Raw genomic sequence first — 19,151 nt, 5'->3', positions numbered from 1 at the left:
CTTATGAAATGCAGCTGTTGAACTTTTAATTCAGTCTTTTGAAGTCTTTAAATGGGGGAAAGGGCTTTCTTTGAATTTTTGCACCTGTGGCTAGAAACTTGCAAATTGTACAATTAAACGTCCAGGCTTTCTGAGGTAGCTATTTAAATGTCCATTTTCCTTAGTATCACTAAGAGCGTAATGCATAGCTCCCCTTAGAAAACACCAATCTTGAAGGCTTTTGCCTATCCAGTATTCTGCTGGGCTGCTGCCAGCAGCACAGAAGGAGCAATGGAGACAATTTTCATCTCTGTCCTCCTTTTAAATATTTTTCCTCTAGACCAGGCTTTGAGCCCATCTGGAGAACCAGAATTCAGAGTCCCCCTACCAAAGTTGTAGAAGTGTCTCCCAGTGACACTTTCCTAGGGACCATAGTATTGCTATCTAAATAACAATGTAAATATCAGATCAATGAGAAGTTACAGGCTGTGCATTTTTCAGTAACACATTGAGTACCAAAGTCTCAAGAATTAGGTGCATGTCTCAGGATTGCAGCCCGAATTTAAATGTGCCTATTACTGAAACCCTCAATATATGTACTTTTTTTTTATTTATTTATTTTATTTTTTGAGAGGTACTGAGTAAGACTTTTAATAAGTGGAAGTTACTACTACTGCTAGAAAAAGAGGCATTCTCTAATATTTTCTCTGATTTCATGCCTAAATTTTTCCCTATTGCAACAGCACACTCACACCAAAATTAGCTTTAAAAAGAATGTACCTCTAATTCTTAGTCTATGGGATTTAACCATTGGCCTAATTGATTAAAATTAGTTATGTCAAACCTCTCGATAATTGCTCTATCTTTTATAGATTGTAGTTGTTTTATGTCATTCATCCTGTTTGCCTAACCAAATTAACTATATTATCCAGGCAGTTTAGAACTTTGCCAGCGCATTAAAGCATAACATTACAATACCAATTAAAACCCATTCATCAAAAAGATTATGAATATGATGATGAATAAAAAAAACTGTATGTAATTATAATTTCTGAGATGAAATAGCCTTTCAGAAGTGTTCCTAAATAAAACTTACGTTGTCTTCTGAAGTCAAGGAAACTGTAACACTAAAGCATATACCTGAAGGTAACATATTCGAGAGGATAGGGTCCATTACTGTGTAGACTTTGTTTGCTGATCTGATACCCTCGAGCAGTCCTCTGCCACCTTATGGGATGTGAGGGTTCAGATGGGGTCAGATATGTTTCTTTGATTACATAAACTTAGACTTTTTGCACAAATAGGATATTAGGCTTGCACACCGAGAGCTAGCTGAGACAATATTACCCCCACGTCTGTTTGTTTTTATTCTATTTTTAAAAGTTCTATCCTGCTTTTCCCAAACTGAAAGCAGATTGCAATAAGAAACATCAAGCAGTAAAAATGCAAACAATTAAATACTCAAATCCAAATTACACATTGGAAAAGCAGCAGCTAAAACAAAACAGAGCAGGACAAGCCCATCCAAGTATCAGATAAGAGACCCAGAGACCTTCATCAAGAGGCAGGTTAATCTAGTGCCTGAAGGACAAGAGTATTGAACACCCTAGGAAGGTCTTCCATGAGGTTGGTACTACAACCACAAAGGCCTTTCTCCTAGTGAATACCTGGTGTACTTCAGACATCGATAAGACATCAGGCCCCTGGATGTTGAATGGAGTGTGCAAGAAGGATGCATATGATATATAAGCAGTGCTAGAAAGTTGTTTCATGTAATTACACTTCTCATGGAAGCAGTAAGATCTAAAGACTTAGCACATATATATGTGTTCTCTGTACAGCAATTCCGGTAGGCTCCACGACTGCATGCTTTTATGTTGTTGCATACAGCAAGAATAATTTAGATGTTGCCACTTCTCCTGGATTGCTGCCAAGGAAAAACCTTTTCAACAGCAATCATGGGTATGTTTGGGGTGGAGGGAGTTAATATTTTAACTGGGGGTCAGATGTTCTTGAGAAACGTAATAACTTCACAAATTGGACTTATCAATTTTATTAAGGAAACTGCCATTATTTTAATTGAAACTGCAGGAGGTCGTGAGAGGAGGAAATAGTTCCTAGTTGGCAAGGACATGGAGACGACTCTGCCATCTTTGAGAAAATTGCTTCAATTCTTAATTACTACAATTGATCAAGCCATGCCTCTGTAGCTATAGACATCCCTGTCATTGGCAGCTTGTGTGTGATAGCTCTGATACTTATTTGAGAGTCACTAAGACTCTGGCATGGCACTTGCAAGCTGCTAATTTAAATGTGTAATATGTTGATCTTTCTTGCAAGACTAGTGACAAAACAACAAAAATTAGTCTCTGGAGCATATGATAACTCTAATTTTTTGTGAAATACTTACAAGGAGCAAAGGCTGGCCTTAATATTCTATTAAATTCATTTGTGTCTCAACCTTTTATACTGTGCTCCTCTTGCAGTCCCATTTTAAGTAAGGTAGTGTTATATAGGCTGCAATCAGATTTAACACTAAACCCTGGTGTTGTGTTTTGAGAGTACGTGCTCCCCTTCCTCTCTCCTCCTCTGGTGTTGTCTTCAGGAGACTGGAAGTTTCTCCTTCCCCTTAAATTACAGTTTAAGTTACTGATGACACACTTAACTGTAGCCAATCTCAAATATAGTTAGTTGAAACAAGCTAAAATGTGGTTTGATGTTGGCGTGTTTCAATTTGCCATATTTGAGATTAACCACAATTAGTCTGGGTTCAGATGACATTGCAAGTTGTGTTTACTCTAAAATGGAAATAAAAACTTGCAAACTCCTTGCAGCTGCACCAAGTGAGGCTCACTGCAGCTCATTCTTGCAATGTAAAGATTTAATATTAATTCCCAAACCAGCCCACAGTTTACAGATAGAGCTGATGAGGTGATTTGACCGCAGTGATCCTGCAAATGTAGAGAAGCCACCACATCCAGGATTTCGTAAAGATCAGGCAAGGGTCTTGACCTTGCTCCCTTGGGTTACTATTAAGGCCATTCATGTCTGTTTTTCAGCTTGATTTATTAAAATTAAAACAACGCAAGATCATTAGATGCTCAATGTCCACACTGTATGGCTTGTTTATGGCTACCATTATTGCTATGCCTGCCGTGTTCAAGCATTTCATTTCCTCTACTTCAAACAGTGCAAAGTCCAGATGGTATGCAGCCAAAAATGCTTTTCATTTTGCTTTCTTACATATTTTAATTTCCCTGTGCTTTATCTATTTACCATATTCTGATCCTTACAGCTACCTCTTAGCAAAAGCCATTGTATTTCCAAATGCAATATTGTTTGAGATGTTTTCTCTGCTAATTTAACTACAAAGGCTCATAATGGCCTTCAGCTAATCCTAGCATGTAGCTTTTTGCTCAAAGATGAAGGTTTGTGTGATTGATTCAAAACATTTATACCATGTTTCTGTTCTAAGCTTGGATAGGTTATTCTACATTGGTTACCGCTGAGAATGTTGGTACTATTATGTTGACAGTTGTAACAGTCGATCATGAAAAGTCTAAGGCTACCTGTTCAGCCCTGTTTAAAAAATGTCTTCATAAATGTGATTGAGAGGATAGCTAGCAGTGGGTAGTATCCAATGTTAGACATATGTGTAGTAGACACATTGAAATGACTAACTTAAGTCTCATTCACTTGAGTAGGTCTATTCTATGTAGGACTAACATTGGATACTATTCATTGTTAGCTAATGAATTAATGAAGGTAGGGCTTTTAATATGACAATTTTTGTAGCGAAGGCATCTAAATTGACATGCTCAAAATAAATTAGGCAAGTATAACTTGAATCATACTTATTCACTGTGAGTTCATTAGTTCAATTTTAATAAAATTGGGGACTTTTTGGCCAAGAGCCAGATGGAATTGGTGTGTGAGGCACAGTTTGGTTGTGTCAAACGTCTTAGACTGTTCCATCCTCTGGCAACAGTACCCTAAATTGTATGTAGTGTCAAGTACTGACCCTAAAACTTGATCCCTGAGAATCTTTTGAATGAAACTCACAGCCACAACTGCTGCTCAATATGCAAGAGTACTTGTGGCACTTATTACTAAATATTGTATTCCCCCTGCTAGTTTTCTACAAGCGTATGTTTTAAGTGCTGGTTTTCTTGCACTACCTTATTACTGTGCTGTGTCCATGCTTACAGTGATTCTGTTACAGATAACTAACTATTCTATAACCATGGCTGCTCTACAATGTCTCACTCCCACGTTCTGGTATGGCCAACTATGTTCGGGTCAGCTATCTTCTAAAAAGTGGGTGCTTTTTATTCTGATAAAATGACTTGGCTAGACCTGAAATCTGACCTGCTTTCAGGCTTAGTTAATCTACAGTTTAAATTTAAAATTCAACTCGGACTCAAATGAAGAACAAATCTCAAGTCTACAACTTCCTTGAAAATTCAGCTATTCAAAGTCTTCAGCCCTTCTGAAATTAAAACCTCCTAAATGCTTTGTATAGTTCACTAACTTAGGGAGACAATTTTTAAGAACTAAATCTAGACTATGAATTCAGTCTATATTTCACAGTGTGACTTGATTACATTTTCAATCTTTTAAACTTTACTGTGGAGTTTTGACACCTGTTTTGTGAATGTAATCTACACAGAGCTCTAAGTCTACAGTTTTCAGAAATAACACCACCCCTTCCTTCCTCAACTATTACCCATTTTAAATCCTTTTGATATTAATCACTAAATTGAAGATAAGTTAATAGCACTTAGCTTCCCTCTTAGTTGAATCTTCTCTTTACTTCATTGGCATGATCTGTTGTAGCTTTTGAGCTCTGGTTTTGGGGTTTTCTGCATAATGTGTTGGAATAGGGATGCAACTCATCTTGACATTGGGAAACATTGCTAGGTGAGAAATGCTAATTTTGTAAAAGTTCTATATGTCACTTTACCCAGGACATTGTGTCTTCATATCCCCTCATATCTGGTGAGTTGGGAAAGGGTATCGATTTTAGAGATTTTTGTAGTTCCTCTTATATAGGGACACTTGCAAATATGGTATATTGCAACATTTTCAGCACAGTTCTCTTCATGTTTACTCAAAAGTGAGTCCCACTTGCTCCCTAGTAAATGGGCATGGGATTGTGCTGTTCGCCATTCCCTCTTCCACAGTTGGGAAGAAAACAGTATAATAAAATATTAAAATCCACTATGTGTAGTTGAAGTTCTGTTAAGCAGCATAGCTTGTGCTGAGTTTAATTCTTAAACCTAGCTGAACTCTAACATTGTTTTTTAAGCGGGAATGAGTGGCTTTATAAATTGGTATACTAATGATGCAAGTTTAAAGTGTATGGCTGTGCAAAGTGCTACCCAAAAGAACACACATACTTTATATTTTAGAAGCAAATGCAAATACTGCATGCAGTGTCCTGTAATACCATGTATTTAACCCTTACAGGTCAATTTTGAAGAAAAAAGATATAAATTCCTGCCACCTATTGAAAGATTTCTCTCCTTTCCCCGTAATATTGCAGGGCCAAGGGGCAATAACAGAAAAGTTGCGGAGCTTCAGTATGCAAGACCTAACAGCTATACAAGGTGATGAACCAGTGGGACAAAGGCACTACCAAACTTTACCTGTTACCAAAAAGAGAAGCAAAAGCTCCACCACCAATGAATCTTTAGGTTTGTATAGTACTACGAACTGGCTATTTCTATTTTTGCTACATCATGTTTTGTATAAGCAAGCAGTGGAATAAAGATAAACGCTCTATTTTTCTAGATGTTGAGGAAAGCTTATTCCTGCAGATTAGATCAGTATACCCACAGTTTCATGTTACCAGCTGAATACTTTCCATTATCTTTCCTGCCATGTTGTTTTACAAAAAGATAATAACTATAATAATGTATTCTGGATAAAGGGCTGATCTCTGCTTCCTTGTCATGCTAGGTCAATTGATTTGTGTTGCTTATATTTTACTGTATCAGATATCGCTCAGTTTTCTTAGACCATGTAACCTGCTGGTGTAAGGCCCTTAGGTTAATCTGCATAGAATTATACCGATCTTGTGCTTTCCTTATAGAGCTGATTGTGTTCAATCTTGTAGTGACACAATTAAGCATCGCTAAGACTCACCATAAATAGCCTTTACTACTTTTTCAGACAGAGGTACCTTTGATGTGTTGAACTGTACTCCCCGCCCCCTCCACCCTTGTATATGTGTGAGTTAAATATTTTGGGGTACAGATGGTTGAACCAAGATTGCTTGTAGGTGGGATTGTGCAATCTTCCTCAAGGGATGACATTTATAAAATACTGTAAGTTGCTGTAAGTAAAATGTTACTGTTTGAAGTAAGTTGCCTTCCATTTTGAAGCACATGACCGAATTATTCATGTTTTCTCTGAAATACCAGTTTTCTTTTAGATAAGCTGAGGTAAACATTAGAAAGTGCTCAAATGCTCTTCTATACTATACAGGAAGACCATCTTGTTGTCATTTAAAGACTGCTCTTGAAAGTCCTCATGGTTACAAGTGTAACTTGACATGGAGAACTGCTCTCAACAAATGCAATCCCAAAACTGCTTTGAGTACATGGATCCATTCCACAGTTCTTTGGACCTTAGCATTTTGAAAAAACCTAAGCTTAACAGTTTGACAATTTGTTTGCATAAATGATTACACCAGATGTTTACCTTGTAATTCCAGGTTATAGTATTCCAGTAAAAAAAGATTCTGAAGATGATAAAACAGATGAGGAAAGGGAAGGGATTTATTCAGACGATGAGATGTTTGCTCAGAGAGGTCTCCGGCGAACACAAAGTATGAAATCTGTAAAAACGATCAAAGGCCGCAAAGAGGCAAGTAAAACCCTTTTTGATTCTCATTGGTATTCTAAAGTGGAGGTAGAATTTATCTGAAACTGCTACCTGTAAGAAAGTAAACTGTAGGGCAGAAAGTTTTGCTGAGGTGCCTAGCACAGGAGAAATGTAGAACTAAAATGTTTTCCTTCTTCAGAATAATGTTGAGCTTCATTGACTTGTTACATGCAGTCAGTCATGTACTAATAAGCCAAAAATTGTTGTTTATTAAATCACAACATGAACAAGCATTGTGCTGGTGCATGCAGCTCGCTTACTTCTGTTTCACCCCTTCCTTTGCTGAGTGGGCAGATAAACCAGGCAGGGATAGCTTAGCATGCTGTCCAAACCTAAGATTATGGTTTAGTACACCTGAACAAACCAGGATACATAAACCAACAATAAATCCTCATTTAAAGCTATTTTACAATCCTGGCTTGTTTGAGCATGAAGAACCACAATTCCAGGTTTGGACATCAGACTAAGCTCTCCCTTCCCTGGTTTGTTTACCCACTCATATGAAAGTAGGTGTGAAGCAGAAGAAAACAGTCTGAGCACTAACACGCAGTTCATTCATACTTTGGTTTAAGCCAGAATTCATGGAGTATCATTATGTGCAAATCAGCCTTTACGATGCATTGATGAAATTAATGCTTTGTAAAAGTTCTGTATTCAGGAACCTTCTTGTATAAGTTGATAATTAGAAGGAATGGGTAACTCAACATTTTCAGGCATAACACCAATCTGTGGTTTGGAGTTTGTGAATCGGGGTGGGGGACCAAATCCGGCCCTCCTGGGGTCCAGATTCAGCCCTCCAAAATTCTCCAGATGGCCTCTCTCCCAGCTACCAATTGTCTGGTGGTTTCCCAGCTTTTGTGCCTCTTCTAGTGCTGATTTGCTGGCAATATGCTGGTATTTTTGGCTCCACCCCTTCAGCCCCACTCATCACTGGAATCCCCCCCCCCCTCTGGAAATTGAATTTTCACCCTTTGGGCTGAAAGAGGTTCCTTACCCCCAGTGGGAATGAACACTGAAATCCAGGTGAGGCAGTGGGTGTTCTGAATCAGCACCTATGTGTAGTAATGGACTGGATGAGGACCAATAAACTTTGAGACTTAATCCAGATAAGACAAATACGGTTAATAAATGGTTATTCTTCCCAGATGAGAGGGTTGCAGGTCCCCTAAAGGAGCAGGTTCATAGTTTACAGTGTATGTGTTTGTGGGGGGAGGTGCTCCTAGATCCAACACTGTCATTGGAGGCACAAATGGCCTTAGTGGCACAGAGTACCTTTTATCAGCTTATGCTGATGCGTCAAATAGGATCTTATCTGGACAGAGAGCCTAGCTGTATTTATTTATTATTTATTTATTAATTACATTTCTAGACTGCCCAATAGCCGGAGCTCTCTGGGCGGTTCACAAGAATTAAAAACATTCAAAGTATAAAACAACAGTATAAAACCACACTATAAAATACAATATAAAAGCTCAACCAGATAAAAACAGCAGCAATGCAAAATTACAAATTTAGAAAACCAAGTTAAAATTTATTTATAGACTGTTAAAATGCTGGGAGAATAAAAAGGTCTTCACCTGGCGTCTAAATGCATATAATGTAGGTGCCAAGCGACCCTCCTTAGGGAGCTCATTCCACAGCCAGGGTGCCACAACAGAGAAGGCCCTCCTCCTGGTAGCCACCTGCCTCACTTCCTTTGGCAGGGGCTCGCAGAGAAGGACCCCTGAGGATGACCTTAGGGTCCGGGCAGGTACATACGGAAGGAGGCGTTCCTTCAGATAGCCTGGCCCCAAGCCGTTTAGGGCTTTAAATGTTAATACCAGCACTTTGTAGTTATCCATCTTCTTCCATTTATACCTTCCTGAACCATAAAATCATTCTCAGGGGTCCTTCAAGTGCCCCCCCCCCCCGGCCAAATGAGGTGAGGTAGGTGGCTGACTGTTTGACTTTGAGATCTACTAGAAAAACCAAAGTGTGTTTAGTGTGAAGATCAGTTAAATCATGCCATTTACTTTATATTTTATTTATTTATTTATTTATTTATTTATTTATTTAAGTATTTTTATGCCGCCATTCAGCCAAAAAAGGCTCTCATGGCGGCTTACAAAAGTATTTCTTGACAGTCCCTGCCCAAAGGCTTACAATCTAAAAGACATGACACAAAAGGAAAGGGGATTGGGAGGGAGGAGCACTTTATAGTGCTGATACTTTATCATGCTGACCCTCCCCTTGTTCATGCATCTTGGGTCATCCCTTGCCCACTATTAAAAAAACAAATTCAAAAACTTGACACAAAAACGGTTAGAAAGAGAAAATCGTAGTGGGGGTAGGGGAGGTTAATGCCCACGCCCCCACTGTGATTCATTTCAAAAAACTTTTATGTCAGATCTCCAAAACTGTTTTCTCTTAAGAGGTTTTTTTTTTAAAAAAAACAAATAGGACATTCTGTCTTAACCACTTTGGAAAAGGGATATGGCCCCAAACTGGACAGCTGATTCCAGAACGTGGTGCTGGGAAGCTATTTCTTGGCTTCCTGGCATTTGTGCTATGGAGCCCCGCAGGGTTCTGTCTTGCATCTAGGTGAAACCACTGAGCAAGGTCATCTAAGGATTTGGAGTGAGGAGCCATCAGTATGCTGATGATGCCCAACTCTATCTCTCATTCTCATCTGTTTCTGTCTGCTTTGCCTGTCAGCATTTTTTCCCCAGGCTGGTGCAATTGGCTCCAACTTAACGATGGTTAAGCAAACAGGAGCCAGCTCTGTACTCTCTTCTCTCTCTGGAGTGCATCACTTCCCCACCTACCACCACTTCAACTATAGTTGGCACTGACTGGACCAGCTGGGTTCAGACCCTAATTAAAATGGCTGATGCTGACATTCCTTTGAATTGTACTTCAGGTGGGAGCAGAGATCTGTTCCCAAGAGGGGAGGACAGCCATTAGCTCCTGATCACTTAACCACAATTAATGATCACTTAACCACAATTAAGTGGATCTCAGACAGCATTCATCTGCTTCAGCCTTCAATTTTACTTGCTTGTATATATTCCTCCTTCATGTCTTGCTTTGCCAGATTTGTGTGTAGAGTTTATTATTATGTTAAATCAAGGAGCAGCTTGTATGAGTTCAAATGAGTAATAAAGGAACAAATCATGGGGCTTGCATACAATTGCTCTTGCCTATTATTACTATTATTATTCATCATCATCCACTTTGAAAGTGCTTGTGTATATTGCAATAACTATATGGGGGCAAAATGTATGGATTCCATAGAGTGTACTTTTTAAAAGACTGTTAATTGTCTCAAGCTGCTTTTATTGCATTAAGTTTGAACTTACACTTTTATTCCTATCCCTGTATTGGATGCCATTTTTTCCATGTTCTACCTTGACATGAAATAAACAACCAATTTCAGTGCAAAATTTTGCAGGGAAATTTTCTTACAGATACTCTCAAATCTTTCATAGCTTTTTTGGTTTGTTTCAGATGCGGTATGGCTCCTTAAAATACAAGGTGAAGAGAAGACCACAAGTGTACTTCTAAGTAATCTTCACAATTCAGCTTAAATCAAACTGCTGTATTAGTTGCTTCTTGCAGGCCCACTATGGTCTTGATCCTGTGTGCAAGGCTTTCCCGTTCTCTGAAGGGAAACACTTGATGTGCATGTGGATTCCCATTGTCAGTGTAGAGCTTTATTCTGGTCACCGAAGAGAAAGGGAAAGTCCCTGCATGCATAGTGCCCTGCATGCATATCTAAGTTACTGGCCACTGTGTTTAGGATTTATACATACCAAAAATTCAATCATGGTGGTAAACGTTTATTGCTTTAAAGTGCGGTGTATGATAATTTAATCCCAATTTTTTAAAAACAACACAAAACACTAATTGCTAATATGAGTAGGTAGCACTTTAGACTTCTGAGCTTCATAAATGAAATAATTTAATGACCGACTGATAGAAGTTCTTAATTGTGGCTCTCATGGATGAGCATTTCATGTGGCTGGTTGCTTTCCAACACTTGCACACCTCCAGAATTACCTTACTATATTTGGAAAGCATATACTTGAATGCATTATAATTCTAGATTCCTAAAAAGTTCTTAGTCTAGTGTAAGAGAAATAAGTGTCAATGAAATAGGATAATTTTGCAGTTATTCCACTTAATAGCTTGGATCCACAGAACTTGGGTTTCTGCTACCCAGTGGAATTGACTCTCTTTAAAACAAACAGCTGATTCACATACCAGATGACAGACTACTTTTGAAACTCCCTTCATTGCCAAGTGACATGGAGAGACTGCTGTTCAGTTTAGGGATTCCTCGGGATCACAGAACTTTTCATGGCGCTTTGGAGATTTTATATTGCTGAACAGTAATGATTTGAGAGTAGCATGTGCATACAGCCTAGCTAATTACTCATTACATTACTGTCTCTGTTCTGCACATTCATGTTGGTAGTACTGTTAGTGCTAATGGGGTTTTCAGTGCAATATTCACCTAGGAACATGGGATGCTGTCTTATAGCAAGTCAGACCATTGGTTCATCTAGTATTATCTACACTGGCTGGCAGCAGCTCTCCAAGGTTTCAGAAAAGAATCTTTACCAGCACCACCTGAAGGTGTCAGGGATTGAACTTGGGACCCTCTGCATGCAAAGCAGGTGCACTTCCACTTAATACCATCTCTGAACCATTTTTTTCCTGTGGATATACTGAAGCACATGAGAGGATGCAGCTAAAAAAGTTTGGCCAGGTGCCTTTTCTTTGGGTTAGAATTCAGTTCATGTCTAGGATACCTAACAATAATTGGAGTACAAGTTGAAGACCAAAACATTTCAGACATTTCTATCAGATACTGGAAGTCAGATATTGTACCGTGTACTCGACACTTCAAACTTAAGAAATATGAAAACATGCATATCCTACCATTAGTTGTTTCTCTTGAGGTTTGGTGTCTAATGTCTTTTTTTAATCATCTTGCAAATGCCCCCCCCCCTTTCTGTGTAGGGCCATTTTTCTGCTGGAAAATATTGCTGAAGGCTTTATATTGGGGCACTGCTCAGAACTGAAAGCCATATTAGGAATACAGAGTAACTGGAGAGTTGGACTAATGTACAAATTTTAATTGTGTAAAACCAGCATAATTTGTAGAGCTTGGATTAACTTTGTACAATTCTGTGATGCCCTTTGTGCTGTTTCAGAGCAGTACTTGGAATGCTTTGAAATCCTGATGGATGTTTAAGTGTTTGCTATTAAATGCTGGCTCACAAAGCACTGCTAATTTTGCTAGATTCCTGGAGGGTGACCTTCCTTTTTGGTCAGGTAAATCTTCCGATCTTGTTGGGATAACATGGGGTTTTAGTATTATATGTGGGTGTAAATAAAATTCATATCAAGCCCTTGGTCATTAAATGGTATTTTAGAAATCATGAAATCAGAGTTTCACATTTTTAAGGCTGAGTTCTGGAAACTTAATAGAACTCTTGAAAAATAAATGCTGCTGTCATATCAGTTGGTACTAGGCTTTAGCCTGAGGATTCCAAAGGAAGCTAACTTTCTTACTGCATAGATAGTTCAAAGAACTTTTTCTTTTCATGCCATGTAGGAGTGTCTCTTCTCTGGAGAAGAATTAAGCACTTATGTTTAATATTGGCAGATTTCCCAACAGGAAGAACTAAATGATAGCTTCCTCTACTGCTGCAGACTTCAGAAACAAAATTTAATGTCAAAGGAAGAGTGCCTACCTTTACATCTCATTATAACTATTGTGCTTCCATTGAGTGTAGGAATAATGGAGAATGGATCAGAGGACTTTCATCCTTACATTACCTTCCACAAGTTTTCCTGTTCTTCAGATCCTTGGTTAATAAAATCTGAATTGATTTAGAAAAAATATCTAGTTCTTTGGCTTATCAGCAGAATGTGGTTTTAAAAGAACCCAGCCTTGTTTTCCATCTGCATCTTAGTATCACATTTTGGTTTAAGATCATTGGTCGGTTTAAGATCATTTATCGCTTTTAACATAGAGACCCTCATTGTACTGGGACAGGCAAATAATTCTCCCAGTTTGCATCTTCCTTCCCACAATTGTTCAAACTACATAACGTCAAATGAATTGTATAAGAAACAATTTGTGGGGTGACACATTCTTTATTACATTTCAGCTGTCATTTTTTTAAAAAATTATCCAAGCCTTTTGGCAAACGAAGACTTATCCTAGGGCTTAAAGTCTGCTTCGTACATTGTTACTAGTGTATACTTATATCACACACGCTAGAAAGTAATGTGTAGTACTTAAACACATGTTTGAGATGGATGCACTTCAAAGGGAGCTCTTGATTGGCCAAATCTTCCCAGAGCAGGTACGTTTATCCAAAGACTCAAGGCTGCTTCATGTGAGAAGCTACAGCTTGAATGAAAAGCAGTTTCTCTCCCCTAACCCATTCTTTAGCTTCTGATTCAAACAGTGGCAATATAAATGCTAGAAATTTAAATGTAATGGTTATACCATGTCAAAGGTAAGATATTCTGAAAAACATTTAGGGCTTCCATTGGGTCAATATTTTATGAAGTATTTATTATGTAAGAGATGCATATAAAAAGGGATAATTTGTAAACTATTTTCAAGGACTCCTTGTGTTTACCAGTTCTTACAAAAGCAATTTCAATGTCTGGACTCGTGTTAACTTCAAAGAAAGTAAACTTTAAATTACCTGTCTAATAATTAACTGTCAACTTGTTTACATATTTGTAGTACTGAAAGGAATCTTTTTAGCATTTTGTACTGACATTTCTTTACCTTTGTAAGTGCTATTTTTGAAGATGCAGTTGCTTTATTTATTTTCTAAAAAGCAATACTTAATAAAATGAACACTTGCAATATTTTTGTCTTGTCTCATTCAATTGCATCACAGATTAATATTTGTGTGGTAGAAGAAAACATCGCAGGAAGCAAAATGGATAGAACTGCTTCCATTCCAAATCAGATGAAATGTCCCAGGTGCAAATTGTCATTTGTTTTTGTATTGGGACTGGGAAACCGCTCACAAAAACGTTCTGAGCATATTCAATCTTTTTTGTTCATGTATAGGATGCATTTGTAAATAATGCAAGTTCTTATTTGGAAAAAATAAACTCTTATGTAGATGGTATGCAAAAGATTGCTTTTGGTCTAAAATAAAGGCAGTATAGATCAGCTGAATTGGTTTGCAGTGTCTACTCTTCAGAATGTAACAACTTCTGGAGAGAAAGCTCTTTAATCTGTTGCTACCATCCTATACACGAGTAAACCTGGGTAGGATTGTGCTGGAATTGTGGCATTAGGTTTTGTGGCTGTAATCTGTTCCTCTTTTAAGATGCCACAAGAATCTTTACTGCCTTCAAAATGTGTTGCCAGTACTGCTCCGTATATTTGCAATATTCTAGTCAGTGACGCTTTGTCCAATTACTTTATTGCTTAGCAATGTACTTAATCACCCACCACCTACACACATACACACAAAATTTCACTGTGTTCTCCTCGCCCCCAGTGGTGGATGGGTTAATGGTGTGTATTGTGTGGTTTCCACAAACCTATTTTGTCTAACAACTTCCTTGAAAGGATATATTGTGATTCTACATTTGTTTTATCCCCACTGCAACCCTACAAAGTAGGTAAGGCTGAGAGAAACTGACAAAGTTACCAAGTGAACTTCATGGCTGAACAGGGATTTGCATAATTGTTTTGGGAGGGGGTAGTTTTCACCCTGGTTTAGTCTTTTTTTAAAAAAAGGAGAGGTTGCTTCTCGCTTTATCTAATTTGCTGAAATAACTAAAGCTGGCCTTATTTTCCTCTCAGTTTTGCTCTCCGCTTATACTGTTTTGATAAGCAAGTAAGACAGTGTGGTGTTGTGGTTAAAGTGTTGGACTGGGAGTCAGGAGATATAGGTTCTAGTCCCCACTCGGCCGTGGAAACCCATTGGGTGACTTTGGGCCAGTCACAGACTCTCAGCCCAACCTACCTCACAGGGTTGTTGTGAGGATAAAATGGAGAGGAGGATTATGTACGCTGCCTTGGATTCCTTGGAGGAAAAAGGCAGGATAGAAATGCAATAAATAAATAAAATAGTTCTTCCATAAGTATAGAATCATAGAATAGTCACGTTGGAAGGGGGCCTATAAGGCCATGGAGTCCAACCCCCTGCTCAATGCAGGAATCCACATTAAAGCATCCCTGACAGATGGTTGTCCAGCTGCCTCTTGAATGCCTCGTGTGGAAGAGCCCACAACCTCCCTAGGTAACTGGTTCCATTGTCGTACTGCTCTAACAGTCAGGAAGTTTTTTCCTGATGAACAGCCAGAGAATCAGGCTTCCTGTAACTTGAGCCCGTTATTCTGTGTCCTGCACTCTGGGAGGATCGAGAAGAGATCCTGGCCCTCCTCTGTGTGACAACCTTTGAAGTATTTGAAGAGTGCTATCATGTCTCCCCTCAATCTTCTCTTCTCCAGGCTATACATGTCCAGTTCTTCCCGTCTCTCATAGGGCTTTGTTTCTAGACCCCTGATCATCGGACCTGGATGCAATGCTCAAAATGAAGTATAACTAGTGCTGAATAGAGAGGAACCAGTACCTCATGTGATTTGGAAGCTATACTTCTATTAATGCAGCCCAAAATAGCATTTGCTTTTTTTGCAGCCATATCATAGTTGGATCATATTTAGCTTGTGATCTACAACAATTCCAAGATCCTTCTCATTTGTAATATCGCTGAGCCAAGTATCCCCCATCTTGTAACTGCATTTGGTTTCTTTTTCCTTGATGTAGAACTTGGCATTTATCCCTATTAAATTTCATTCTGTTGTTTTTAGCCCGGCGCTCCAGCCTATCAAGATCACTTTGAAATTTATTACTGTCTTCCAGGGTATTAGCTATTCCACCCAATTGTGTGTCATCTGCAAATTTGATAAGCATTCCCTGCACCTCCCCGTCCAAATCATTAATAAAAATGTTGAAGAGCACTGAGCCCAGGACAGCCCTGCAGTACCCCGCTTGTTACATTCCCCCCAGTTTGAGAAGGCACTCTTTGAGTCTGATTCTGTAGCCAACTGTGGATCCACCTAATAGTTATTCCATCTAGCCCACTTTTAGCTAGTTTGTTAATCAGCATATCATAGGGTACTTTGTCAAAAGCTTTACTGAAGTCAAGATATATTATGTCCACAGCATTCCCACAGTCCACAAGAGAGGTTACCCGATCAAAAAATGAGATCAGATTGACAGGATTTGTTCTTGCCAAATCCATGTTGGCTTCTAGTAATCACTGCATTGTTTTCAAGGTGCTTACAGACTGACTTCTTTATAATCTGCTCCAAAAATTTCCCAGGGATGGATGTCTGACTGACTGGTTCCTCCTTTTTGCCCTTTCTGAAGATAGGAACAACATTAGCCCTCCTCCAGTCATCCGGCACCTCACCCATCTTCCATTATTTTGCAAAGACAATAATGGTTCTGAGAGTTCTTCTGCTAGCTCCTTCATTATTCTACGATGCAGTTCATCGGGCCCTGGAGATTTGAACTCGTTCAAAGAAATTTGGCGATCCTTGACCGTTTGAATAATAATAATAATAATAATTTTATTTGTTACCCGCCTCTCCCTCCAGATCGAGGCAGGGCACAACACAAATGCAAATTCCACAAAATACATATAATTAAAACATTCAAAACTAATATATCATTAAAAGCAGCACATTATTAAAAGGCATCCTAAAATTCAACTGGGTAGGCCAGTTTATCAATCTCAAACTGCAATCCTGCCCCCTCAGCTTGTGCTTCACTTTTTCCGGGGGGTGGGGTGGGGTCATAGACCTGTTTTTTGGAGAAGACTGAGCCAAAGTAAGAATTGAGAACTTTGACTTTTTCTTTGTCACCAGTTATCAATTTGCCATCATTATGCAGTTGAACCACCATTTCTAGTCTATGTCTTTTACTATTCATGTATCTAAAGAAAGCCTTTTTATTGCTTTTAGCATCCCTCGCTAATCTCAGCTCATTCTCAGCTTTCGCCTTCCTGACAGCATTTTGGCACTTCTGTGCTACCTGTCTGTACTCTTCTTTTGTAGCCCTGCTTTCCACTCCCTATATGTATCCTTTTTTGTTTTCAGGTCATTTCTTTCCTAAAAACCAGAGTACGTGTATGGCTACACTCCGCTTTTGCTTCCTTTGAAATCAAGAATTCAAGTATCACTTGGTCACTTTCCCCCAGAGTTCCCATAATTGCCACTTCATCCACTGTCATCCCTATTGGTCAATATCAAGTCAAGGATTGTCGATCCTCTAGTTCCTTCCTCCACTTTCTGTAGGAAAAAGTTATCACCCATACATGTCAGGAATTTCTTGGAAGGGCCGCTTTTGGCAGTATTTGTCTCCCAACAGATATCGGGGTAATTGAAGTCCCCCAACACTGCTACATCGCACTTCCTTGAAACACTGGCAATTTGTTTCTCAAAAGTTTCATCCTCGTCTTCTCCTTGATTGGAGAAGTTCTATCGTGTTCTTTTTAATTTTTGCCCCATTTATTTTAATCCAGATGCTCTCGATGGGGCTCCCAGGCTCATCCGCCTGTATTTCTGTTTAGGGATAAGTAAAGCAAATTCAAGCAGAACATTTTAAAATAGTCCCAAATTCTCTGTCAGTCTCTAAACCAGGGGTGGGGAAGTTCTTGGGAGCTGCATTTCAGTGGTGGGTGGGACTGAAGGCAGAAGGGGCGGGGCCAAAAACTCAAAAATGCTGGCCAATTGCAGCTTAAAGCTCTTTCTGCCAATAACTAAGCCTTAGAAGAGGCATTTCAACTTTTAGAATGGGGGAAAACTCCACAAAATGGCCAGTGGTTGGGAGAAAGAGAGTGGGAAGGTGACAGGCCCATTTGGGGAGCCTTTGAGGGCTGAGTTTGGCTCCCATAAGGATTAAAGTTCTCCACTCCAAACGCTATCATACTAATGCATCTGCAGTCCAACTTTCTAAAAGAAGATGACAAGAGATATTGACTGGGACCCCAAAGGCTGCTTGCGCTAGCCCTGTACAACTTCCCACTTTTCTTTCCGTTGTTAATATCCATTCTTGAGTGAAAACTCATTTGAAATTAACTCAGTTTCAAATGCGGTGGGGCTTGAGCAGGAGCTCTTGGTCAAGGATGAACAGGTCTGAAGCCTATTTGGCCCTGCTGAGCTAGTTTCTTTTGTGGTCTTTTTTATTCCTGATCATAATCTGGAAGTCATTTGTATAAATCATGGTGGGATGGGACCATTAATGGCTACACATGGTAGTAATAATTACTTTTTAGTAAGTATGAAGTTCTTCTTCGTGGTCTCTGTGCATCACACATATGGACTCTGCGCCTGCGCGGGGCCAGCTTTGGAAACTTCACTAGCTGAAACTTTTTAGGTGGGAACCCCTCCCCCACCGTCCACTGAGCATGCTCAGGGGTTCCCGCCTAACTCCTCAGTTCTCTTCAACCGCCTGTGGGTCAACAGCTAGTTGGAGACTTCGCTTGGTATTGTTATACCTCAGCTGAAATATCTCGTTTTTCAATCTTTCTCTTACTCTCCGTTTTCCTCTCTTTAATATATATATATATATATATATATATATATATATATATATATATATATATATATATAAATCCCAGACTGCTAAACAGCACTAGAAGGTAAAGATGTGATTTTTCTGTCCCTATTTTATTTTTTAAAATGATTTTCCTTTCCTACTGATCCCATGTTCTGCCTTTCCAAGGTTCCCTCAGCACCCCCCACCCAAACATCAGCCCTGATGATGATTTGGGTAAGAGTTTTTGATTGGAAACACTTGTGTGAGTAAGCTTTATGCAGCCTTTTCTCCGCTGGGATGTGAAACGTGCAATTTTGTTGAAGACTAAATGTCTTGGAATCAACGAAGTGGGTTGGCTGTTCTGCCCACCCCCTCAATTCTCTGTACAACATTTTTAACTATAAGTTTGTTCATGTATCTTGCGAAAGAGTGATCTTTTTTTTTTTTTAGAATTTACTGATTTTTGGCTTGCCCTACTTGTAAATACGTTGATAGTGGAGAGTTAATTCTAAAGGTATTTATAACTCTGAGCCAAGTTTAATTAAAGCTAGTTACAATAACTCTACATTGAATATTGTAAATTATTTTTTCAAGGGTGGGTATGTACTGCTTTCTAAATCCCATTTCAGTTATTTAAGATGTCTAGGGCAGGCTATTTTGTGGAATCTACATGAAACAAATAATTTAAGAGTGCTGCATGTTAGAC

The 19,151-nt window shown here is 39.0% G+C and overlaps 1 protein-coding gene across 1 annotated transcript in view; it reads left to right on the top strand.

Annotated features, from left to right (window-relative positions):
- Window positions 1–13,711, top strand: part of REEP3 (receptor accessory protein 3) — a 50,009-nt gene extending 36,298 nt beyond the window's left edge. The window contains exons 6-8 of the mRNA XM_063133066.1: window positions 5,525–5,675; window positions 6,698–6,849; window positions 10,354–13,711. Of these exons, the coding sequence (XP_062989136.1) occupies window positions 5,525–5,675; window positions 6,698–6,849; window positions 10,354–10,410 (360 nt within the window). The 3' untranslated portion in view covers window positions 10,411–13,711. The remainder of the gene's footprint in view (window positions 1–5,524; window positions 5,676–6,697; window positions 6,850–10,353) is intronic.
- Window positions 13,712–19,151: the final 5,440 nt, after the last annotated feature.

This window comes from Elgaria multicarinata, chromosome 8 (genome assembly GCF_023053635.1).
Source record: "Elgaria multicarinata webbii isolate HBS135686 ecotype San Diego chromosome 8, rElgMul1.1.pri, whole genome shotgun sequence".
Lineage (NCBI taxonomy): Eukaryota > Metazoa > Chordata > Lepidosauria > Squamata > Anguidae > Elgaria > Elgaria multicarinata.
Note: the sequence above shows the minus strand (reverse complement) of the source record. Positions and strands in the feature narration are given on the sequence as shown.